The sequence below is a fragment of the Podarcis melisellensis genome (genome assembly GCF_964234715.1).
Source record: "Podarcis melisellensis genome assembly, chromosome: 5".
Taxonomy (NCBI): domain Eukaryota; kingdom Metazoa; phylum Chordata; class Lepidosauria; order Squamata; family Lacertidae; genus Podarcis; species Podarcis melisellensis.
Genome location: NC_138537.1, coordinates 51,127,879 through 51,153,847, shown reverse-complemented (window position 1 = coordinate 51,153,847; position 25,969 = coordinate 51,127,879). Strand labels below are relative to the sequence as shown.

The 25,969-nt window shown below is 42.6% G+C and overlaps 1 protein-coding gene across 1 annotated transcript in view; it reads left to right on the top strand.

Moving 5' to 3' along the window:
• Nucleotides 1-13,198: 13,198 nt before the first annotated feature.
• Nucleotides 13,199-25,969, top strand: part of GFRA1 (GDNF family receptor alpha 1) — a 179,851-nt gene continuing 167,080 nt past the window's right edge. The window contains exons 1-3 of the mRNA XM_081912199.1: nt 13,199-14,324; nt 15,541-15,843; nt 17,434-17,517. Coding sequence (XP_081768325.1) covers nt 14,285-14,324; nt 15,541-15,843; nt 17,434-17,517 — 427 coding nt within the window. The 5' untranslated portion in view covers nt 13,199-14,284. The remainder of the gene's footprint in view (nt 14,325-15,540; nt 15,844-17,433; nt 17,518-25,969) is intronic.

Genomic DNA, 25,969 nt, shown 5'->3' with positions numbered 1-25,969 from the left:
TTTAAAATATATCAAAATTAAGTAATCATACAGATTACAGTATTTCAAAGTAGTTCAAAAGGTGATAGTGTTGGTACATTGCAACCCCACCAGTGTTCATAAAGGTAAAGGGACCCCTGACCATTAGGTCCAGTCTTGGCCGACTCTGGGGTTGCGGTGCTCATCTCGCTTTATTGGCCGAGTGAGCTGGCGTACAGCTTCCGGGTCATGTGGCCAGCATGACTAAGCCGCTTCTGGCAAACCAGAGCAGTGCACGGAAACACCGTTTACCTTCCCACCGGAGCGGTACCTATTGATCTACTTGTACTTTGACGTGCTTTCGAACTGCTAGGTTGGCAGGAGCAGGGACTGAGCAACGGGAGCTCACCCCGTCGCGGGGATTCGAACCGCCAACCTTCTGATCAGCAAGTCCTAGGCTCTGTGGTTATACCTAGACTCAAAAGGTCAGAAGAGTTCTTCTGTCAGCAGCTCCTTTGTGAAGAAGACTCTCAGGTCAGGAGTGAGGAGCATCAGAGGTGGAAGAAACTACCTTGATATCCAGCATAATAGCCCCCACCTCTCTCTCTCTCCCGCATCCACTTCTATATGCACAGAGTGCTTCTCCCTTTCTCCTACTCCTGTTTTACTCTGTCCATATTCAAGATATTCCTTCCCCAGTTCTAAAGCAAACGTGAAATCATTTCCAAATTCTATCAATATTAGGAAGCAGAATGCTAGTTAAGCACATTGACCATTAAGTGAATCTATGTAAGTATATCCAGATTACATAATTGATCCCACTTTAAAAATTGGAGTTTTCCTTCCGGTTATCGGCCTTACCCCACCCTTCTACTAGTGTTTACACTTGATAATTGCTTAACAGTGATGTGGTCCTCTTAGGAATCAAAGCAAAAAATGTTTTAATGAAACTAGGCAATCTTCTGAGTATAGTTTTTTTTTTAAGGCATCTCTTTGACGGCTATCACTGCAAAAACTTTTTCTTTTAACAAACAATTGACCCGCCAATGTGCTGAGTTTTAAGATCTCTGGTATATTATTCTGAACCATGCTCATATGATTTTTTTGCATTTTAAAATAATTTTATATGTTTATATGTTGGTTGAATTTGTGATCTTGTCTTTTTATGTTGTAAATTGCCTTGAGCAATTTTAATGGCGACAAGTTAACAACATTTTTTAAAAAATAAATGAATACCAAAATGGTACTGGTATAAATTATTTCATTTCATTTTGATGTCTTAAGAATTGTTCAAAATGTAGCTCATGGATTCAGCGGCCTTTCCCAGTGTTTGCTCCATAGCTGTGTATTGGCAAATTGTCAGTAGCCAGATATGTGGTATAGACTTTTATTTCCTTCTGCTTATTTTAAACCTGTTCTATATAGTACAAAAAGGGACAATATAAGTTTGTAGGGAGTATATTTAAGGAATGACAGCACTGTATGAAAGGAAGTCTGCATACCTTGAGTGCACTTTGTGGCATGAGTCCAAAGTGAAAAAGGCTGTAAAAAAATATAATCATATTCTATAAATATACTATTGCACCTGTATTGTATATAAAAAAATGGGCATGCTGATCCTATAGTCCTTCTACATTAGCAGCTGCTATGTCAGGGCTAATGATGGTGTAAGTAGTCATTATGCTATATGCACACTCAGCAGCATAGTCAGAAGGAAACTGGAAAGCAGTCATAAACGTTTCCTGGAGAAGGCAGATCTGGCCACATGCCTGGTTGTACACACACATACCGCTGAAAAGACGCAAAACTGCAGTTAATGCAAAATGCTGCAGCCAGAGTGCTGCCAACAGCCATTGTTCAGAAAATGAGGCTTCATTATTGTTTGATCTGCACTGGCTCTTTGTAGTTTCAGGGCACAAATGTTGGCCATTCAATACCTTTAAAGTCCTAAATGGTTTGGGACCAGGATTTTTAAAGGACTATCTTTTTTCTCATGAATTTGCCTGCATGTGGAAGGAATCAATACAGGTCCTGCTCTGGTTACCACCACCCACAGAGGTGTGGTGGGTAAAGACATAACAGGGCCTTTTCAGTTGCTGCTCAAATACTCTGGAACTCCCTCCCCTTATGAGACCTATCTGGCTCCCTCTTTGTTGGCATTTGCACAATCAAGTCTGTCATACTATGTTTTGGAATAGCTTTGATTTTCTTTCTTACTTTGATATTTTGTTATTTTGTGCAGCTGGAGGTTTTTATTGCTGCTGAGGTTTCATGGCTTGTTACTATTTCTGTTAATGTTATTAAAAATGTGGGGGGAGGGGGCAGAAAAGTGGTGGGTCAATATCGGCAAACAGAAAGAGAGAGCTACAGAAACCAGTGCCAGAATAACAATGCTCACAGGCACTTATAACTTGTAAATTGCATGGTTAATTGGTGAAGACAACAAGGACACCAGACAAGGCATGGTGGTGGCCAAATGATCCAATGATATCATTTATCCCAGTATGCACCCCAATGCACTACCAGGTAATCAGAAAGAAGACACAGCATCTTTCTTCTACAGAACAAGCCACCATAGGACAAGAATAAACACAGTGCTCTAATCTCCAGGACTCTCTACATGCAGGAATATAGTCCCTTGTCAGCACTGATTCAGACAGCCTTCAAACTGCTACACTTTTACCAGGAAAAGCAACTAGATGCAAACAGGGAAGGGCTGTTCCAGTTGCATGCATAGTAAGTAGTGTTTGGTCCAATTCTGGTTTGAAGATAAAGAACCATAAGGGAACATAACAGGGGCATTGAAGTTGTCCATCAATAGTTAGCGCATAAACAGCAGACTGAGCAAGAACAAAGGTCGCCTGGTCATTGTCTTCCCCACTATGGTGAGATGTACTGTGTGTCTGCTTTAAAATGGCAGTAATTATAGCTAAATTTGCATCTACACACAAATTAGCCTATGCAAATTTTAGGTATATCTGTGTCCTCTTTCTTGCAATAAGTGGCCACCTTAATGCACAGAGAATCCTAGGGCACAGCGGAAGGAATCAATTCCTGCTGTCAGAATAATGGTCCCACATCGGCAATTATTAGAACACTGCCAACATCACCACCATATATTGTGTTTTTGTGAGGGGGCAAAGCACTTATATGTGAGAGAGCGCCACATGCACAAGGAAGAAGAACAGAAATAGGAAGCACCAGGAGTTGCCTGCTAGATCAGAGAGAAACAGCAGCATATGGAAAACAGGAGGTGGGGATTTTAGTCATGCCAGGAGGAGATGGTGGAGTGACCACTGCCAGGTAAAGTGTACCTCCTGGGTGTCCTGCTGCCAGCAACAAAGATTTGGGTGTAAGGAGGGGTGAGCAGTACAACTAACACTCAACCAGCCACACTATAGTCAGATTCCCAAGTCACACAGCTACAGGAGCAGATAGAAGGTAGACTCATCACTGGTCTTTCTAGTCTCCAGCTCATGGTGTGCCCCTTTCTTTCTCCTCATCCCATTCATGGCACCCAGGGAGAGCACCCATATAGATTAGAACAAAAGAGGGGCAGTGTGGGCCTGTAGACCAGCAGAAACAGTGCAGCCATGTGGTCCCATCTTAATCCTTGATCATGTTCTCACAGAGAAATGGGAAAAGCCATCCAGATACACTGAAGGGACTGCTATAATATAGGGGAGAAAGGAGGATGGTACAAGGATCAAATCAGGTACATATTTGGACTCTAGCAATGTCTTTCTTTTTCAGTCACACCTCCCCATGATCCCGTGTTGATTTCCAGTGCTCTGGCTATTTATCCCAGCTAACCTTACTGCCAATTCCCACATCACTTGCTTGCAGACCTCTGCACAGCTTAGCATGCCAGCAATAGTAATCAAGGTGGGTGCATTGCTCTGGCCAGTATGCAGATCACGGCTTCTGATGGAGTACCATGGCAGAGAACCCACTGTTAAAAGTTATAATTTCAATATACATAAAAGGCTTTGCTTGGATGCATTGTATTTTAAATGCTGTAATGGGAAGTTTACCTTAGGCAAAAAGGTTCCACTTTGGTAGAAGCGTCAGAGAAGGTTGGTCTTTTTACATTAGAGTGAGATAAGCTACCTGATGATTCATCTCTGAAATCAAGAGCTGCAGAGCTCTCACAGCAGGAAGCTGAAACTTGAGAAGCTTGTGTGTGTGTTTGTTGGAGATGGCTAATAGCAGCAGCAGCAATGGTTGTGCATAAGTTCTGCAGTGATGAACAAGCTTCTTATCTCCCTCTGGGACCAGAGAGAGGAAAGTTTGCTGAACTACATAAAGGACTGAACCTCATTGCTTGTTTGCAATGTGTTACTTTTTTATTTTGTATCAGTTACCTTATAGTCACTAGTATTTAAGACTGTTCTGCAGTAAAGCTTTGGAGAGCATTCTTGTGGTAGAGAGATTTGTTTCTATACAAGGTTCAGATCAGCAATTCCGCTGAACAACTCATAACACTCACTGCTTCCAACCCCAGTGTGTGCCCTATTAAAGGACAGCTGAGGTGAGTAACAAGTGAGAGTATCCTTTCTGCTCACCATCACAAAGAGCAGAGGCACAGCAGAAACCAGGTTTATTGAACAAGATCAGTGGTAGAATGCAAGCAATGCACAGAAGTCTTCTCAGTGGGGTGGATGAGAAGCAGTACATACAATAGGCCAATTCTGCTAATTTATTGATATGGTTTACAAAGATTCCATATTATAGCTGGTGAGTCATAATTCAGATGTGTTTTACCAAGGAAACACACACACACATTATCAAAAACAACAGTCAACAAAGCAGAAATAAGGATGAGGTGATCCCAGTTCCGGCACTGGCTTCTCAGTGCGTGTTCAGGTTTATGCATTTCTCACTGCAAATACTAGAGCTGCCTGTAAAGAGAGATTGATTCTTAAAACTACTACTACAGAAATTGTAGCTCTCTGAGGGGGACCCTTAACAAACTACAGTTCCCAAGATCCTTTGCAGAAAGCCACAACTGTTAACTGTTATTTGAAGTGCTTCAAATGTATAGTGCGGATGTGGCTGAAGTCTTGGACATGGAGGATAAGGCTATTAGGCTATATTCTGCTTCCACTGTCAGAGGCAATACACCTCTGAATACCAGTTACTGGGCACTGGAGGTTGGGAGAGTGGTATTGCAATCAGTTACTGCTTGTGGGCTCCCCTTGGGCATATGGTTGACCACTGTGAGAACAGTATGCTGGACTAGATGAGCCTTTAGCCTGATCCAGGTGGATCTTATGATTCCCTTCCACTGTATCTCAGCTCTGTTCATTTCTTGCCCTTTCTGCTGGATCTGCTCCTCTGATGAATGACTTTGAGCAGTGGTATCCTCCTGACAGTATAGCAGTATTACTATACACGTATATATGCTTCCTGCTCAAGTTATTGTGTTCCTCTGGTGTTGAGGTGTTCATGTTAAGAATGATCCTATATAACTTGAAGACTGGATTGTTCTACAAAGTTGATTGAAACATGAGGTGGAAAATACGTAGAAATATACAAAAACATCTTGAGACTTGAGTCAACAGACAAAATTCAAGTTATACACATCAACCTATATACTAAGGATAACACAAATTTCTTGATCTTTGCAGGAAACTGTTTAGATTTAATGTTCTGCTCATCTGTGAGTGTAGATTATATTAATTATATATGTAATGAAGCTTCTAATTCTTAGCCTGTGTCCTGACTTGGTTTTATTCCAAATAAAAATAAAACACACTGTTGGCTTGTTAGGTCTGTTTGGATATTAGTTGTTTATTTTGCCATTAATATGGAGCTGAGTATCAGTTTTCAAGCCTTCTTAGCATATGCTTTATATTGTTATGTTATTTAACATTTCTGTTGATGTTTTTGCAAATGGTAATTCCTCATACACAGCTGCCATACCTCAGAGGAGTTATTGCTGATTTATAGTAGTGATAGGAATGGCTATTTATACCGTGTCTATGAAACCTATTATATTATATTTTCAAAAAATAAGATAGCCGGATCACATCATCCATATTGTACTTGAAGACATTTGCAAGGTCAATTTGTGGCTATATTTAATTAGCATTTCAGAAGACATGATCACATTTATCTGCTTCGAAAACTACTTAAAATAGCTCAAGTTATGCAGCATGTAACACCCTTGTATTGATATTACAAGGAATTAAGTTCTATTTACATAATATATTTAAAATTGAAGTGCAAGTACCACTCTAGATTGTGGGCTTAACCACAAATGTTCCAAAGTCATTTAGTTTAATGGCAAAATAATTACTAGATGCCGCCCATGGTCACAATCCAGAGAAATGAAGGAATCCTATGCACCCTTACCTGGGATTACATTTCATTGAACTCAGTGGGTCTTACATCAGAGTAGACATGCATGGGATGGCTGTTAAGGTTGCACCCTAAGGCAGTGTAATATAATGGGCTGAGTGCTGGATTTGGAACAGGGAGTACAGCAATCTCTTATTAGCCATGAATCTCAGAAGCAGCTTTGATCAGATCACAAACCCTCACCTGACGTAAACTATGTCATGGGCTTTGTTGTGAGAACGATGAAATGGGATATCTCTATGATGGAAGAATGGGATGCAGTATGATCAGTAAATTGTTGTGCATACTTCTGGCTTCCCACAACACAGTGCCCTTCAGTGAACTCCAGCTCCCATCAGCCATAGCGAGTGTAGCCAATGGTCAAGGGTGATGGAAGCTGTAATCTAAAATATCCAAAGGACCCAGGCTTGGAGAGGCTCATCAGTTCCTGGAAGTATAATTAACTACTATAACAATTTGGCATTTGTATTAGCTCATCAGCTATTTTGAGCCACCAGCGTATGTATGTGTAACATCTCCTTGGTTTGGTTCTTTTGCTTATCAGAATGCTTAGCTATCCATAGGTTTCAATGTTCCAAAGTCATTTAGTTTAATAGGATTTTCTATATGGATTCTCATATAAACAGTTCTGTGGTTCATGATCTTTTTTCCTAGGGCAGATTCATGAGCTGACCAGTCATTTAGCATGTGGCAAAGCAGACCAGCAATCATTTCAGTTCACCTTCAAAGCCCTCCATAACACCTAATTACATTCCCTGCAGTGTGTGAATAGCATTGCATGCATTCTTCCTCGGAACATGATGCGCTTCCCACACTTAACATATTAACAACTTGTAAGAATGCTAGGTATGATCCATAAACCTGCTGTGCTGCTAAGGGTAAACATAAGAAAGTGGCTTACAGTTTCAGCTGGGTGTCTTTTTCAGCCTAACTTGGAGATGCCAGGGATCAAACATTCTACAATCAAAGCATGTGTTCTAACACTGAACATTGTCCTGCCCCCTGTGCTGTGCTGTGTCCTAAGCTACATTCACCCCCCCCAGGCCTTCCAGCCCAAGAAACTCCACAGAAATCTGGGGTCTTGATACCACATGACTCTACCACTTGCACAACAATCTCTAAGGCTATTAGGAACAGTCATAACAGCTGCTACCCCAAAGTTGCCCAGTTCCCAGCTGAGTCCTGTTGCAATAGCAAAGACCAGTCACAAGCTGCATCATAAACTGTGTATGGGCCATCTAGTACCCTCACAGCATATATGGGGTGGGGTGGCATTCAACTATCCACACCGCTGCTGGAAGAGGTTGCACCAGTACAGTCCAGCAATATTGTGATCCTATCCTTAGGCTGTAGGACAAAGTAAGGTTACTTTTTAAAGTTAGCTCCACTGAAGTCACTGTTAAGACTTCAGTTGACAACATGTGGCTAATGATATGGTCATCTTGTTCCATTCAAAAGTCTATTAAGAAATAATTTGTGGCCTGCATTTGTGAGTTTTTAAAAATAATGTCAAAGGTTCTCTCCTTTGCCATTTAGTCATAATTTACCTCTCCCACTGATCAGTTTAGGCTGCAGTCCCAGGCACAGTTTCCTGGGATTAAGCCCCATTGGATTGACTTACCGTAACTGATGAGTAAACCTATACAGTGGTACCTCAGGTTACATATGCTTCAGGTTACAGACTCCACTAACCCAGAAATAGTACCTCAGGTTAAGAACTTTGCTTCAGGATGAGAACAGAAATTGCGCAGCAGCTGCACGGCAGCAGCGGGAGGCCCCATTAGCTAAAGTGGTGCTTCAGGTTAAGAACCGACCTCCGGAACGAATTAAGTATGTAACCATAGGTACCACTGTACAGTTGGGATTGTGCTGTTACCTTTATGCATACGAATAGACACTATTCATCATGATATGAACTCCGTTGTTTAAGTAAATGAGAGACAGATTTTGTTCTACTGCCCAGGATCTTTGTGAAACTTTTGACTTTTCCTTCCTGCTTCTTTGCAAACGCCACAACATCTGTAAATATTAAGCTGACTTGAGTTTTGCTATAAGTGCAAAGGGGACAAAATCTGGAATTTTAGCCTAATTTGCATTTTTGTTAGACTTTTTGGGGATCTCTATATAAGTAGCAATTGTGTGAAAACAACGAACAGCTCTCTGCTTGAACCATCTGTCATGAAGTTGTGACATATGTTAGCTTTGTCTATTCAGCAGCCAAGTGAAAATTGATACACTGAACTAGTATTTGGCTCAAATTATTGCATATCTGAATATATATCATAACTGCATGCTTGCGCATACATCTCTAAGCCTCATGAAATTTGCAAGAGATCTGTCATTCATGGAAAATTCAGCATATTTTATGTGTAGTTCTGCATATAAGCCAAATGCACACAATAGCGTGCAGTACTGTTCTCTGGGCTCCTTGTACTCTTCAGGCCAGGCTGGCTATTGTGCAGCCTTTGATAGGTTGTGGACCACAACTTCTATCAGCCCCAACCAGCATGACCAATAGTCTAGGATGATGGGAGCTGTAGTGCAGCAACATCTGGAGTGCACCATGTTGGCTGACTTTGTCTTGATTTGACAGTCAAATCGTATGCATGTTCACTCAAAAAGAAGTTTCACTGCATTCATTGGGGCTCAGTCCCTAGGAATGGTGATTAGCAAGGGTGCCAACTTGAATAAATTATTGGGGGGGGGTAGGAAAGCCCTGCCCCACATAATCACAAGACACAGAGATGCACACCATTTGAATAGCAGTGCCCATCAACTGGGGTGGGGGGCTCAAATATTTTATGGTGGGGCACCTTACAGTGAATGTCTAGTAAGAGGTCCCATTGAATTCAGTGGGCCTACTCTCAGATAAGTGGATACAGAATTGCTGCCTTTGTAGGTAATAACAAAGCTCTTCTGAATAGTCACTTTTCCTCTAAAAGGGGTATGTGTGTTATCTAACACGCCCAGGGCCGAATTTAGATGAAGAGAGGTCCCAGGCTACTCCACTTGTGATGCCCCTCCTCAACCCCCACCCTCACAACTAGAAGAAAATGGAAGTGTTATAAACAAAATTGAGTGAAGCCAAGGTGATGACGGGTATTTAAAATTCTGCAATTCACAATTTCTCCTCTAAAGGACATAATATATTATTGTTAAATACCATGGTGATTTTAAAAAATGCATAAAATTAACACTGAAAAACTTTTGCAATAACTGAACTTTGGGCAGGCCGGGTCTTCCTATTATATACTTGCTGGGATTGACAAGGCATCTGACCCTCACCTGAATCTCATAGCTCTCCTGACGAGTGCTTTGGTCTGCAGCCACAGTGTGGAAATAAAGGATGAGATTGCCCACCAGATACCAGGCACTCTACTATTCAAATTAGGCCCCAGTGTTTTTGTTACAATCCCCTTCTCAATTAAGCAATCAATTTTAATTTAGAATTTAAATTCTAAAAACTTTCTTATTGTTAATTTGAGCAAGTAAACTATTGCTTTCACTTCATTACAAACAGTATTTCTATGTGTAACACACTTGCAATTAACCAGCTATAAGGATTACTGTTAATAGCAACAGTTTTCCTATAACTTGATATTATTGCTGGATAGTTTTAATGAAATGCAAAAGCATTTTTAGTTTGCTTTCTGTTGCCACCCTGGAACTTTTATTTATTAGTGCTACTTTGTTTGTACGATTCCTTGCAAATGAAGGAAAACAACTTTTCTGCTTGTATATGTTGATAATATAATTTTGGTTACTGAGTACAAACAAGATGATACAAAAACAAGATTGGGTGCAGGCTTGGCCAGGACATAGGCATCCCGACTGTGACAAAGGTGACCTGTGTGCTTGCTTGCTTAACAGCTGTTGGGAACTTCAAGGTCCCTGCTCTCCCTTCTTATGGTCTTTGTACTGGACCTGCAGACTCCAATAGAGAGCATTCCATGTCAAGAAGGAGGGCAAGTGGGCACCCTATCAAATGACAGGGCAGGAGCTACATGGAGCAAGGCCTTCTCAATGGTGGTGCTCATTGTATGCCTTGCTCTTCCAAGACCTGCTCTCTTTTGGCCTGTATTTTGGAGCTTTATAATTTAGGAAAACTTTGGAAGAACTGGTTGACAAGTCATCAGTCGCTGATGTATGAGCAGATTCTATTTGCTGCTATTCTGGGCTTCTGGTGCACCAGGGTTTACACCAGTGTAATATAGTTGGCCAGGATGCCAGAAGGGATACAATTTAGAGCTTTCTCCATTATCTGCACAGCAGGGGGTGTTCAGTCCACAGTGCAAAGGCTGAGCTGAAGCATTCCCTGATGGTTACCTGCTTTCAGCAATAGGGGTCGTTGTTTGGTAGTACCCAATTGGTTAGCTGTCAGATTCTAGAGCTCCCTATTCGTGGCTCTTAGGTAATTCACAAAATACAGAGTCCATTCATAAAACACAGTGTTCATTCATAAAGCAGTAACATAAATCTCCATTGCTACATATTGGGTGTTTATTTCAGTGGTTGAACGTACAGGTTTATGGCCATGCTGTAGTGTAGTGCTTATGCGACTGTGAATAAAGGCTGGCTGGGCTCATTGTCTCAGGGCTTGGGGAGGGGGGAAGAGGTGACAAAACTGATTTCCAATAAGTGCCCTCCCTTTATTTCAATAACAAGTCCTTGAGTTTGTACTCTGAATGGTGACACCAGGGGCCTAGAAGGTGCAGGGCTTGTCAGTCCAACCCCTGCACAGTCTCATCAGGGCTGACCTTAAGGCAGTTGGAGCAATTTGGCCAAATTGGGCCCCACGTGCTGCTCCTAAGGGGGCCCCTGCACCAGGGCAATCTAGGTGGATTTTATTTATATCTATAAGATTTTGCAGACTTTGGCTGTGAACTGGAGCCCTACAAAAAAAAAAATGAAGTTGCTCCTCCCTGCTTCAAATTGGGCCCCACGTCTCATAGTTGCTAGGCCTGAGTTTCCCTGCCCTTGCATGAAGCCTTGGGTTTACAATTTTGGGAGAGGGGAGACTGTGGCACTGGGGAGAGGGCAGGCTGGTGAGGTCCCTTAGATTTAGACGCTCCGAGTTGCCCTGCCTTTGCATGAAGTCTTGGGTTTGCAATTTTGGGAGAGGAGAGACTGCCCGCTGGGGAGCGGGTGGATGGACTGGTGAGCCCCCCTACGTTTTTAAGCAGACGTTGGATGGCCCACTGCCATGGGTGCTTAATAATGGGCTGTTCAGAAGACCCCACAGGCCATAAATTCACCTCTGACTCCACCTATCAGTTCCTCATTTTTCCACCCTTAATGCCAAATTCCTTCATTTCTTTGTGTGTTCCTTCCCTCTTCGTCTAGGTCAGCACCGGCGGCAAGACCCTGGAGAGGCATTCCAGTCTGGACGCGGAAATCGACTCCTTGACCAGCATCCTGGCTGACTTGGAGAACAGCTCGCCTTACAAGCCGCGGACACAACAGGTCAGAGTTGGGGAGAGATGGCAGGGGGACACAGGGCCCAGGGGCCACACTCAGCCTCTTCTCTCGGACGGGGGCTTGAGCTGGGGCCGTACATTGTCGCATGTAGCCTGTTGCATTCAAAACAGACTGTGGAAAAGTGGCAAGGTGTTTTCCCCCCCATAAATACCGCGTAGAGCAGCATGCTGGTTCCTACCACATCGGTGTTCCGTGCCTCTATTCTGTTAGCAAACTGTCTTGAGAATGATGCAAGCCACTAGTGAATCCCTCCCCTTTTAGCAGCGTGGAGTTGCAGGTGGAAGACAAGCTTTCCTTGGAGGTTTTTAAGCAGATGTTGGATGGCCCACTGCCATGGGTGCTTAATAATAATAATAATAATAATAATTTTTTATTTATACCCTGCCCTTCCCGGTTCAAAAACCGGGCTCAGGGCAGTTTACAACAAATTTAAGAGGCCCTAGGCTTCAGCCTACTTAGCCTATGCATAAATCCAGCACTGATCATGCCTTTATAAATGACATTTGCTTGCTTTCTATAATCGCTTGCACTGGGTGCTATAACTAGATTTTAAAAACCCCTAGTGGTTTTAATATGATAAAATCTTCGATAATAAAAAAACATGTTAGTGCTTTACTGTTTAACGGGTAGCTTTAACTGTGTGGCATTAAGCAAACATTTGGTATCAACAGCCGCAGTAAATTGAAGCTAGTGGGAGTTTTATCCTTGAAAGGAGGGAAAGGTAATGTTGCAAAACCTTCACTAGAGCATTTCTTTTTGGCGAATCCCCTGCGTGATTTCCTCATAGCCCAGGGCTGAGAGGAATTGCCACTTCTTTGAAGTCTTCCTATCAGTAACAATGATCGAGGCTTCTGAGGCGCGCGAGTTGAGAGACGCCCCTCCCTCATGCGGCGTCGATCCAGACCGCTGCTCCTTCCCCGGCGCGAACCGGAAAGGCGGCGTGTTTCTGTGCGCCTGAGCGCGTCCCCCCAAGCACGAGGACCCTCGAAAGGCGAGGCGGCCTAAAAGTTTCTGTCCGAGACAAGTTGGGGAAGGGAAGCGAAGAGGCAGGAGCCGCTGCTGGGCAGTACTTTGAAAACTGCAGGCCGCCCGGCGAAACTTAAGTCACCTTTCCAAAATGGACACCCACCACCTTGGTTTGTTACGAAAGATTCCTTCAGGTTTTGCTTGCGGAAGAGTTCCCGCTCATTCCGAGACGACATTGCTAAAGAGTTACCCTAGTTGGGTCGTTTTTTAAAAAAAATAAAAACCCCGCCCACTTCCACATGCGAAGAAAAGCGTACATTTTGGCGCTTTCCTTTGGCCATAAAGAGCGCCAAATGCGTCGTTGAACCCAGATTTGGGAGCTTGCTGTGAGGGCGAGAGAGAGGGGGGAAACTTTGGGGAAGGCAGGTTGGGTTCGAAAGAGTGGGACCCTATGGACATATATCCGTCTCCAGAGAAGCAAGTCCCATTGAGCTCATTGGGTTTCCACGCAGGTGAGCGACGCCAGGACTGCAGCGCTGCCTTAAGCTGGGCGAACGGCGACACCCGGGCGCGCGGCTGCACCTGCTGGAAGAGCCTCCTCCGCCGTCCCCTTCCGCGGGATCAATAGCTCCGTCTGCTCGCTGCGTGCGCCTCGTTCTCCAACAGAGGGGGCAACGTGAGCTCAGAAGAAAACCCCGGCAGCGATACAAAAGGCGTCTCGGAGGGTTTACCAGGCGCAGTCTCTCCCGCTCTTCTGTGTCTCCCCCTCCACGCCGCCGCTCAACGAGGTGATGGGCAAAGCTAACTAGAAACATTTCTAAAAGCGCCTGCGGACTCGAGGAGGTGTAAACTCCGTCAGGAAAGAGACGGGAAGGGGTGGTGGTGGAGGAGGAGGCGCAATCGGGCCAGCCCGGAGCCGCACAGACACCATGATGAGTTGGAGTCGCCTGTAAAGGAGAAGGAAAAGCGGATTTGGCGGAGTGATCGTGTGTGGCCGCGGGACTGGGGACAAGCGGCTGGATATTGATTCCTTTCTACCCCCTCTCTTCTGGTTTTTTTGTGTGTGCCTCTTTCTTGGAGCCCCTCCCCGGGGGCGAAAAAGTGCCTCCCCTCCCTAAGAGGCAGGCGAAAGCTGCTCTTGTGTGTCGCACTCGCGCGCTCCCCCGGCGTGAGTCCCCCTTTCTCCCCCTCCCTCCCTCCCTCTTGCTCTTTTCCCTCATTGAGAAAAACACACTCCTGTTTTCCAAGATGCTGGGATGTAAGATCTGAGAGGAGAGCCTTCGTCTTTTTCTTCTCCCTTTCCTCTTTTTCTTCTTGCAGAGCAGCCGCTCTTGCTGGTACTGGTGCTGTTGGACGGAGAGGACAGAGGCGGGCGGGGTGGGGGATTTTTCTCGGGAATTCCGTGGATATGAACTTGGGGGCTTTGGAACCGCGCTGGTTTGGAATATCGACGTGCTGATCGCCTCTTGGAGTGGCAGAAAACGAGCGCACTGGGGAGGACGACCGGCAAAAGAGCAAGATGTCTCTGGCCACCTTATACTTCGTTTTGCCCTTAATGGGTAAGTGTCTGGTGTTTTCAGGCTCGGGCGGGGAGGGGGGGGCTCTGTAAAGTCCAAGGCTTTGCTTTTGTGGAGATCTGAGATGTGTGTGGACCGCCGTCCGCCAGACTGCTCTTTAAAGAGGGATCCCTGAAGTTTTCTGTAGTTTTTAAATCACAGCTTTGGCAAACATCCTTTGACAGGGACAGAGTGCTCATCAAAAGATCAGAGGAGATCTCAACTATCTGTTAGCAAGTTGGAAGGGAAACTTTCAAACCATCTCAACCTTGGCAACTTGCTGAGAAGGGAAGTGGGGACGTTTATGTATGAGATGGATGGTTGCATCTTCTGTTGGGGAAAATGGTTTATGCTACAAATCTGCTCTGTTTTGACAATAGGCATGATGTACAAATGTGTGTGTGCATGCCTGTGTTTCCATAAGCGAGAAAAGAAATGCGGTAAGGAAGGAACTGGGGTGGCTACGGTCTGCTTTGACTGCTTCCGTGAAAAGTCCTGGATGGAGAGCAATACCAGAACAAAACCCTTGTCAATTTGTACCTTTCCTGTAGAAAGTATAGTAATCACAGCCTTTTAAAGAGATCTCTCTCGCCTAGCTGTTCACGACTGTCATTAAAATCACAGCAAACCCTTTGTGAAAACTGAGAGCAAGCACTTAACCCACTGTTGCTGCTCTCAGCAGCGCATGAAGGAGAAGAGCATTGAATTGAGAGAGGGAGTAGATCTTTTACTCCACAAGTGAACCCCTGTGGTTTGTCTTGTAAATTGAAGCAATCTGGGGATTCCTGGTCTGGCTGTAGTTAATCCAGTAAAATTAAATGAATACTTTTCTGGGAATAACGTAAGGTCCAGGATCCAGGTGTAGCAAAAATTCAGTTATGTTCCCAAACTCTTTTGATGCTAGAGAAACTGGCTGTGTAATAGGGAGGGAGAACCTCTCTGTATGTTCTATTGGGGCATTCATTTTGTAGGGATGCAGTTTTAAGTACTTGATTTGTAGGGTGGGGGGGGGTAGGGAAGGAAGCTGGATTTTCTGTTGGGAAGCTCTGTTTCCCTCCTCTAATATGCTTGATGGGGGAGGAAAGGGAGCTCGAGTAAAGCATTCACTCCCTTGCTTTCCCCAATTATTTATGTCCTTTTAGAGTCCCTCCTAAGTTGGCATCTCTGTCAACACACAGCCTCAAATGTGTTTTCTTCTCCTCCTTCTCTTTGAATGTAGAAGTCCTCTTGTCCGCAGAAGTGAGTGGGCTGCTTGGAGGGGAACGCCTGGATTGTGTGAAAGCCAGTGACCAGTGCCTCAGGGAGCAGAGCTGCAGCACGAAATACAGGACACTGAGGCAGTGCGTGGCAGGCAAAGAGAGCAACTTCAGTCGGGCGACAGGCCTGGAGGCAAAGGACGAGTGCAAGAGCGCCATGGAGGCTCTCAAGCAGAAATCTCTCTACAATTGCCGCTGCAAGAGAGGCATGAAGAAGGAGAAAAATTGCCTACGTATTTACTGGAGCATGTACCAAAGCTTACAGGGTACGTTACAAAACACTGAACCATTCCACACACTCCCCCCCCCCACTTTCTGATTAGCATGGGGGTTCCCCACCTCTGCTCCTCTGATCTACCATGAGCTGACCTTGTAATTCTCGTTGTGTTCTAAGGACCTTTTCCAGCCACCCAGGCAGAGCAGCTGTTGCTGCTGCAGTCGTCGCCTGTTGTTGGGAAATGCAGGATAAAAGATTTCCTCCAGGGGGACTCAGCTGACCTTTGTAAACTGAAGTCAAAAGATTAGGGCATTAGGTACTTTACTTCTCTACCCCAAAGGTTCCTCAGCACTTGTTAATGAGATCAAACTTCACAGGGTTGAGGGGTCACTCCTCACCCACTGTGTCAAGCTGTAATTAATTGTTTCCTAACTGACCCGAAAAGTTACACAGGGTCTTCATTTTAAAAGCGGCCTCCTTTCCGCTTGTGTACTTACGTAAGCATATGGCTTGTAGGATTGTAGATACTTTAGGGAAAAGGGTCCAGATGCAGAGAACCTACTAATTGTTCACTGTTTAGAGTATTGAACTTGACAAAATGTTCATTGATTCCTGATGCAGCAAGACAATACAGTATTGGAATCTGACTCTGTTGATTTGGGAATTTAAGACCCAGTTCTGTTGTCCTTGATATGTTTTATAATATCTCTTCTAAAGCTTCCACACCTGTGGCACCTAATTGAAATCAATATTTTAGTCAATGACAACACTGAATAATTTAATGACTTTGGATTTATTGGTTTTAGCTTTCACACTAAATTATACCTATTACTGGCTAGTCTCTACTGGATATTACATCCTCTCACTTTTAAAAGAGAGTGGCTGCTTTTACTGGGCACATCTGTACTGATGTAAGTCCCAGTGAGTTCAATGGGGCTTACTCCCAGGTAATTATGTGTAAGATTGTAGCATTTGATTCAGTTTCATTGGTTCCCCTTGCCTCAAGTAAGGGAAGATAATATCTAAATGCAAAGTAAGTCATAACTCTGGATATATGGGAATTTACTTAATAGTCTTATAACCACACCACACCACAAAACTTCCCTCCCCTTGTATCTCTTGAAATCAGGATGATTTCAGGTAACCACCTGTTCCATAATCATTCCATGTCATGGTGGAGGAGGAAGAGGAGCTATTGGCAAAATACTGCTCTCCTGAAGCTTCTGTAATGTAAAAGAAACCAGATTTTAACACTAGCTTCTTAAGAATAAGTGATATAGGATGGGAATGAAAAAAGACCTTCCCTCATTATTTTAGACTATATGCTGGGGTGATCCAGCATGATGCTATTTAACATTTGTCTTCAATACAGCCACAGGAGGGAGGCAATAGTTCTGCGGAAGCTATATTTCTATAGTAGAATCACTAACCCTACAGCAAAGGGTACAAGAAGATGGGGCAGGCCTAGGTTTTGGAGAAAGGGCCTGGGGAGGAAGTGGTGACCCAGTTGGGGCAAATAAGTAATGGCTGGTTGGATTTGTATGTTGAGCTTTATAGGCTGGAACTTCTGGTTGTATTGAGGTTTCAGAAGGTAATAAACATGGGAGAAAAACAAAGCATTTTTTTTCATTGTCCTTAGGGAATGACTTGCTTGAAGAGTCGCCTTATGAACCAGTTAACAGCAGATTATCAGACATATTCAGGCTAGCACCAATTGTATCAGGTAAATGGATTTATGTTTCTTTTTCTGAACTGTGGGCTACTAGCTAACTTTCAAAATTGCTTGTGAGGTTCTTTAATAATGTATTTCCTTCCATTTCAAAATGAGCACAACTGGTTCTGTAGTAAATGTAAGTTATAGTCTGGGTACCTATGGAAAAACCATATGGGCCTACTGTACCACAAATTCTACTTTCACACATGGTACAGTCCTACACAGGTTTCATTGGATGTTCAACTCGATTGTGTATAATGGGGGTTGATTGCTAGTAAGTGTATTTAGTATTATAGCCCAAGACTGCAATCCTAAATGCATTTAGTTGTGTGTGAGCCCCACTGAAAGCATTGGGACTTACGTCCGAGTAGAAATGTATAGGATTGCAAATGTAATGATGTAAGCTCAATCACTGTTTGTCCATTATAAATGCCTGACTCTTTAATAGACAGACTGGGCGAGATTGCATATACCTATCTCATCTCTGGATGACTGCAGCATCAAGTGATCACATCAGTTTGTGAAACAGTCATCCCAGACCAAATACCACATACAGAGCATTCAGATCATCTGACATCAACTCAAATACAGTCCATACATTAATTTGTGAATCACCAAGTACTAAGACATCCAGTGATGAACACGTATTGTGTGTGAATAAGATATGTGTCACTGGTATTTATTGGAAATTATGTTTTACTTTTTGTTCAGCATAAGTAGCTGTTGTTAGACTGCTGCATGCGGTGTATAAATGATCAATACTTCTTGTAACATTGCATTTTTACTTCTTATATTGTGTTATTGGGGGAAAGAAGTGTGTGGGGGGGAGGCTAAGTACACCTGCAGGTGGCAATCTAATTCTCTGCCTCCAGAATTTACAGTGCAACACCTGGTGGTTAACGTGGCCTGTCTAGATTACCTCGTTTGACACTTAAGCACTTAAGGCAAATGAAATAATACCCTATCACTTCTGGGAGAGGAAGAAATGAGTGTCTCCTTTATAATGATTTTTTAAAACTGCTTGCATAAATGATTCGTTTTCTCGTTGTTCTTTCAGCAGTTTTGCTTTCAAAAGTCTCTCCTTGTATGATAATCCTTAGCAAGTCAAGTACTTTCTCCTTTATGGAATGGGACTGGATGCATTTGTGCTTCCAAATTTAAATTACATTTCTTGTGGATAAGAAATATTTACTGACACCATATATTTTAGGCATTGCCACAATATTGCAGTCTGTTACATTCAACTGTAGAATTCACTTTATCCACAAAATAGGACATTTCTGTTGAAAACTGGTAATACAGTACCTGAGATACCAGCCAATATAACATTTGCATGTTTGCACTTAAACTCACTGCTCAGTTCCTTGGTGAAGACAGGAACTGTGTTGGCTAGACTGTGAAATGGTGGGGAGGGAGGAGAGACCTAAAATATTAGAGTAGCAGAGTGCCAGGATAAATGGTGTAGAGAGGAAATGGTTTCTTGAAGGCTTTCCAAATAAGTAATATATGACAATTTCATCTGAATAGGCCAATGCAAACTTTGCAAAGCGAGCTCTTAATGTTCCTTTAAATCAATTTAAGATCAATGTTTATCTTCCTTTTAAAATTAATTTGATCAGAACATAAGCTTCTTTTCTGCCTCAGTTCTGATTTCTTTTTCTTTTTTAGCAAAATGGGTAGGAGTGGGTTGGAGGTGTTTATTTAGGTGTTAGATTCCTGGAACTTGGTGCAACAGTGATTATAACTGATAAGTATGATCTACTTAGGCAAATTGGATCTGTTGAGTATTCCTCAGTCTGGTATTTCCACACATTCAGTAGAAGTTTGAGATGTGCAGGATTAGTTTTGGAAAGAATCACGAAGAAGTTTCATTAGCTTAAGCTTTTTGATGAATGTGGACAACAGTATGTATATGTGTGTGTCGTGTTTTGTGTGTGTGTGTGTGTGTGTGTGAGAGAGAGAGAGAGAGAGAGAGAGGTGTGTTCATTTTCTCAAAATCGAAGGCATAAATAATATTGCTTGAAGAATGTGGTTGATTTTTCCAGTAATAAATATGTATTTATCAGTTTGGAATAAAAAATTATTGTAAGCCTGCTTCCTTTCTTGTACACATATATAATTAGTTCATGCAGTGTATTTTCTACTTCACATAATTTTGTTATTGTTGACAACTTCCAGTATCTGGTGCACCATATCTTTGCTCTAGCCATGATATTTCATATTAACTCTTGGTTTGCCAAAGGCACAGTTTTTGTTGAAGGTCAATAAAAGCACCAAAGGAGCTAAATGAAGTTTAATATCTGTTATTTTTTCACTTTTTATAACAATAATTTTCCAGAATTTCTGTGCTAATTCATTTGACCGCAACATATGAAGATAAGTGTCTTTTTATACTTCTAACTATAACCTGGTTATAAAGCTATTCTAACAGATTGGTAGTATTGAACAGCAGTAGATACCTCTTAATTATACTTTACTGTGCAGCTAAGGTTAAATTATCAAACCCTTGCATGTACTGTACTCTTTCCACTTCACAGCCTATTTAACCAGGGTACCAGAATTTTTGTGCTGTATTCTCTGATTTTGATTTTTGCTGATCTGATTAGCAAACTTGCTTAAGGCAGGGCTTATATCTGCTCTTCTGCCAAACCTGGTCAGTGTTTACATATTAAGCATACTTCAGACAATGCTTTCTCTTGTTTGGGTTATATATAAGTATAACTGAGGTCAGATGTTGGCCCTTTTATAAGACAACAATTTTGTGTGCCTTCTGTGTAGCTTTTCCTTACTGTGCTCAGAACAAGCTTCTTAATAATTTATTTGATGCAATTTGGGAACTATCCATAACTGTCTTTTGGAACAATTGTGGAGTGAACAGTAGACTGATGAAAATGAATTGTTCACTCTTCTTACTTAGTGCATGCTTCTTTAATAAATGCAAGTTATGATTTTCCGGTGTCAGATATATGATGAGCTTAGCAGTTCTCAGACTTGTGTGTGTGTATTGTTTTTTACTGACTGCGTGGTTGCTTTAGCTGTAGTCGTAAGTGTATGCTGCTGCAGTTGAAAGGCACATTGTGCTAAGCAAATAGGGCACAGTTATACAGCTTTTGATTTTAGAAATTATTTACTTTCCCATGTGGAGGGATATAGTTGGTAAGAGTGAAGGAGGCTGGACTTTGCAGACTTCTCTTATATTAATGTGGAAGGGGACATCAGCATTTACACCAGCCCTCCCCAACCTAGTTCGCTCCAGATGTTTGGAACTACAACTCCCATAATCTCTGACCATGGATCCAAATCATCTAGGCTGTGGAAACATCTAGAATGGGGAAGGTTGTGTAAAGTAGGGGTGTTGAGACATTTGTGGACTACAGCTTCTGTCATCCTTGACCATTTGTTGTGCTGGCTAGGGCTGATGGGAATTCTAGCAAACAACATCTGGAGGGACTTTGAATTAGTTCTGAGACTTTAGAGTCAAGTCCTACAAATCTGTGGTAAAGTTGTTGTTTTTAAACCTGAGCAGTCTTTCAAATATAGAATTCTAGAATTTTGTGTTTGAATAGACATGTTGTGGAAGGAAGTGGGGTATAGCTAGGTGTTGTGGAGAAATGGCCAAAATTAATATGTCCTCTCTTAACTTTTATCCTGCATCTACCTGAAATACAAGGCCAATGCTTGAAACAAGACTTGTCTGGCATCCTTTCCATTATCCTGTCTCCGGACCACATGTCCTCTGAATTAAGGATTTTCAAGCTGTGCAGAACCTAGACCCCACCTTACTTAATTCTTGTCTTCAGAATTTGGATATGCAGCAGTAAAGTACCAGGAGCTATCTTCCAAGTATACTTCAAATTAGATAGAATATTTCTCCTTTTTACCAAGAAAAGCACACACTGAATGTCCTCCTTTATTATTACTTATTATTTATTGAATTTATATACTGCCCTATACACGGAGGTCTCAGGGCAGTTCTCAGTAGCTGCAGTAGGTCTGTTTCCTTTGGTGTGATCATGATACTTCTGTGAATGGAGAAGGCACATGAGTCTTGCAAATTATTATTATTATTATTATTATTTATTAAATTTCTATACCACTCTATACCAACAGGTCTCATGTGTTGGTCTTTCCCACCTTGTCACCACTGGGCCAGAAGGGGTAGCTGAGTGGGAAAAAGCCGTGTGATCTATCCTATTCATTTAAAGACTTTCTACACATACAATCCCCAGTGGCAAAAAATAGCGCCAAGTGGCTTCATTCTGCTGTGGATGTGAGAGGAGAGGGCTTTTAAATTCACCCCATTTTATTCTGATGCATTAATTTCAATACTTACTGCCAACAATCTGGCAGTCCTGCTGAAGACTTCTATTAATGAAAACAAACCAATAAGTAATGTCAGCAGGGGATATCCAGGTAGACTTCCACTTAGGTATGGGTATCTTAGATAGCTTGATCAGCTCAAACTGTACTTGCATGTAAATTTGGCAATGGCTGCTTGGTATCCTGACCAGTTTTGCTTGGACCCAGTTGACAGGCGTGGCAAAAACATAGACAGAAATGCACATGACTTGTGCCCGCTGGTCTACCAGAGCTTTTGCTGCATGAATGAACTGTCAGTCTGAACCTTTATAGCAGGATGTTGTAGGACTGCAACTCCCATCATCTGTTACCATTGGTCAAACCTGGACATCAAACTTCATCTCGAAGGCGACAGATTAGCGCCCGCAAGACAGCAACCCTGCTTTATTGGCAATAATTGCTTACTGTGGTGGTCCCTATTTAACTCTAGTGAGGAAAATAATGGCAATTAGGTATAAGTTTGGGTTTTTCTGTCCTACTGAATGTTGGACGGCAGCTGCAAGACTCATTTGGGAAGGAATTTTTATGCATAGCGACCAGAGTCTTTTGAGTATCGTTTGCAGTGGCTGATGCAGCATGAAATTGAACAGGCCCACTGAGTGGGTGCACACACCTGTACACATTTCTAGATCAGAGGCAGCGTCCAGTGGATCAACTTCTGATACAAGTGTGAAATGAAATAATCAGAAATACAGAGGTGGGTTGTAGATTGTGCTGTGAATTAAAAATGAAGATATATTCATCTACTTTCGTATTGCTTTTATACAATTGAGCTGGGATATTGTGTGATAACAGTTGGGGGTGGATGGTTTAGAATGCAGGAGTCAGAGCTGGAAGGGGGCTGTGCATATGTATTTTCATTGTCAAAAATTTATTATGGAAACTTGATATGGCACACAGGCAAAACATAGCTTTTAATAATAGCATTATTGTGCCATTATATGCCTTTCTAAAAATAAATACAACTCAAGATGTACAGAACATAAGAATTCTTACCAAAGTTTTCAGTAGCAAAGCATATAAAGTTTACATTTTTGATTATCATTACGAATGAGAAACCGGTTACTCGCTGGTGGTGGCAGATTTTGATACCTAACGTACAGTGGTACCTCGGGTTAAGTACTTAATTCGTTCCAGAGGTCTGTACTTAACCTGAAACTGTTCTTAACCTGAAGCACCACTTTAGCTAATGGGACCTCCCGCTGCTGCCACGCCGCCGGAGCACAATTTCTGTTCTCATCCTGAAGCAAAGTTCTTAACCTGAAGCACTATTTCTGACTTAGCGGAGTTTGTAACCTGAAGCATATGTAACCTGAAGCGTACGTAACCCAAGGTACCGCTGTATTAGGAAGCAACAGATAATTAAAGAAGTGTGAAATTCAAATACGTTAGATATGCGTACTAGAGAGTAAATTGATGTATAAATTTCACTTGCCTGAATATGGAAGGGTTAAAAGTCGGTAGAGTGGTGGAGCCATGCACACAAGCCCCACCCCAGTGTCCCCTTCACACACTGGCTCCTCTCATAATTTCATGTGTTGAGTGTGAAGGTGCTTAGAAGCCACTGTGCTGTCATGAATCGTGTTGAAGCAGGTTTCCCTGTCCCTAGAGGGCTCTGAAACACATTCAGCCAAACAAACATCGAAGCCTCCTGCAGACCTCCACCCCCAGTGTGCAAAAATCTGGGAGTAGTAACATATTGAACACATGCTAACATTCTCAAAAAGTGGACATTCTCAAAAAGTCCACTTTTTGAGAATGTTAGCATGTGTTCAATATGTTACTACTTTTCTGTAAAGTGTGTCTGTGCTAACCGTTATTTTTTTATGTTTATACCTTTTCAGAAGCATTTTCATATCGTGTTGGTACTTTTCAGCCAAAGCATTTGTATTTTTGACTTACCTTGAAGGATGAGAGTGGATATGAGCTATGTTGTGGCATTGAGGATGGGCAAACCTAGCAAGGAAAGACTTGGGGCGCTGGTCTCTTTTGGATCATCCTTCAACCACCAATATTGGGGTTATCATTTCAACCAGCCTTCCATCCTGTCTAGTGCTACCGTTGCCAGATACCAAACAAGCTCATCATAAAATAACTCACATCCGTAATTTGATGCTGAACACCTTACTATACCTTTCACCTTCATCTGGCTCTTGTCATATTTGTTTACCCTCCAGTTCTCCATCTCCAGTGATAAGTGTTGGTCTATGGCTGTTGGAGAAACGGGAGATTTGCAGGGGATTGATATTTAAGAAGGGAATTCTCATGGGATGACACGATTAGAACTCCTTATGCCTGGTGATTTATCACAGTTGCTTCAATCTCACTTGTCGCATACTTCAAATCTAAGGTAGGCAGAGTGAGTGGGGGAATCCTTTACCTGCAGAGCTTCCCTGGGAGCTCTTCATTATGGGGAAGTGGAAGGGGCTAATAGAGGACAAAACTAGAAGGTGTCTGTGATGAATCAGCTCAGTGGTGCAATTTTGAGAAAGGAGAAATCTTCGATAATAAATACGTTGTGGGCAATGGCTGAGAAGGGCAACAGCATAGGACATTTTTCTGTCTGGATCAGAAAAGGGGAAGTTTTATACTGCTTTCACTTTTTATATATTTATGAGTTGTTATAAAACTCATAACATTGAAAAAACAACAACTCCAAAGCAGTGCACAAGAATTTAAAAAATACAATGTAAACACCCAACAGGGATAGGATAAAAATACAGTTTTACAGGGCCACAATAAGTAAAATACAGGGCACATGTCCCTACTCTAGGAAGGCTTTTGTAAACAAAAGGGCATCGGTTCATGTCTTGTGTCAGCAGAGAAAATATTCCAGAGTGCGTTCCGCTATGCAAAAGGTCCTGCTCTGTGTAACTATACAGAATCGGGATGATGTGGGAAATGATTATTCCCCTCCCCCAGCTTATTGACTTCCGCTTCTTTTTACCAGAATATGGAACAGAATTTTTAACCAGAATATGGAACTTTTTACCAGAATATGTAGGGGTATTAAGTAGACTAGGACCTGGAAGACCAGGGTTAAAATCAGCAATGAAACTCACTGTTTGACCTTGGGCAAGTACTGTTTCTCAGCATAACCTACCTCAAAAGGTTGTTGTGAGGATAATGTGGGGGAAAGGAGACCCATGAATGCCACTTTGAGCTCCTTAGAGGAAAGGGGTCATGTAATACTGATAAATAAGATTTGGAATCCAGAAAAAAGCTCAGCCTAAAAAAGAATTTTGGATGCAACTAGGATATTCAGACTGTCAGGCTGATGGTGAAACAGGCTGCAATGAACATGGTCAGGGGCTGTAACAGCCCAGCCTGGCTCACCACAAACCCTGCCACTTTCTCTGCTCCCCTATGTGGGAGGGGGAACCTTCACAATGGGGGCTGAAAAGCGGTAAGTCCTAATACTGAAATGTCAGTCACATTGTTTTTCTGCTCTGTGACACATGGGAGGAGCATTTTTGCAATAGGTGTGTGTTTGGATTAGGATTGACAGAATGGTGCAGACACCTGATTGACTAGAGAGCAGGAGATTGACAGAAATGTCTCTGCAGGCCTCTGTAAATTCCCCGAGGTAAATAATGTGTGTGGGACAAGCAGGTGTGTGTGGCTTTGAGATTGGGGTGGGGTGTCTTGGCGTTCATATTGGGAGAGCTATGCTCTGGTAACCCTAATACAGAGCTGTCATAACTGTGTTGCGACATGTTATTGGGTCAGCTGTGGTGTGTAGGTGTGTTGCGTGAACGCTCCCAGTGCTCCTCCTGGGGCTGGAAAGGGGCTAGTTTAACCTATGGTTTGCTAGTAAAACTGAATTTACTGTGTCGCAAAATGATGCATGTCTAAAAAGTGTGGTCACTAACATGAAAAGTTTGGAAAGCTCTGCCCTAATAGAAGAGCTTCCAATGCTTCCCACACAGTGTTGATGGTGGGGCTGCTCAGTGTGACTGATCCCTTTTTATGTGTTTATCTTGCTTGTGCATAGCATGTATGAATAGGACTCTTGTGTCACTATTAATAGCAGAAGTTCTGCTGGTCTGAATGCAGCTATAATATTGGAAATGGTGTTGGTATCGTAGCTGCATTGTTTAGA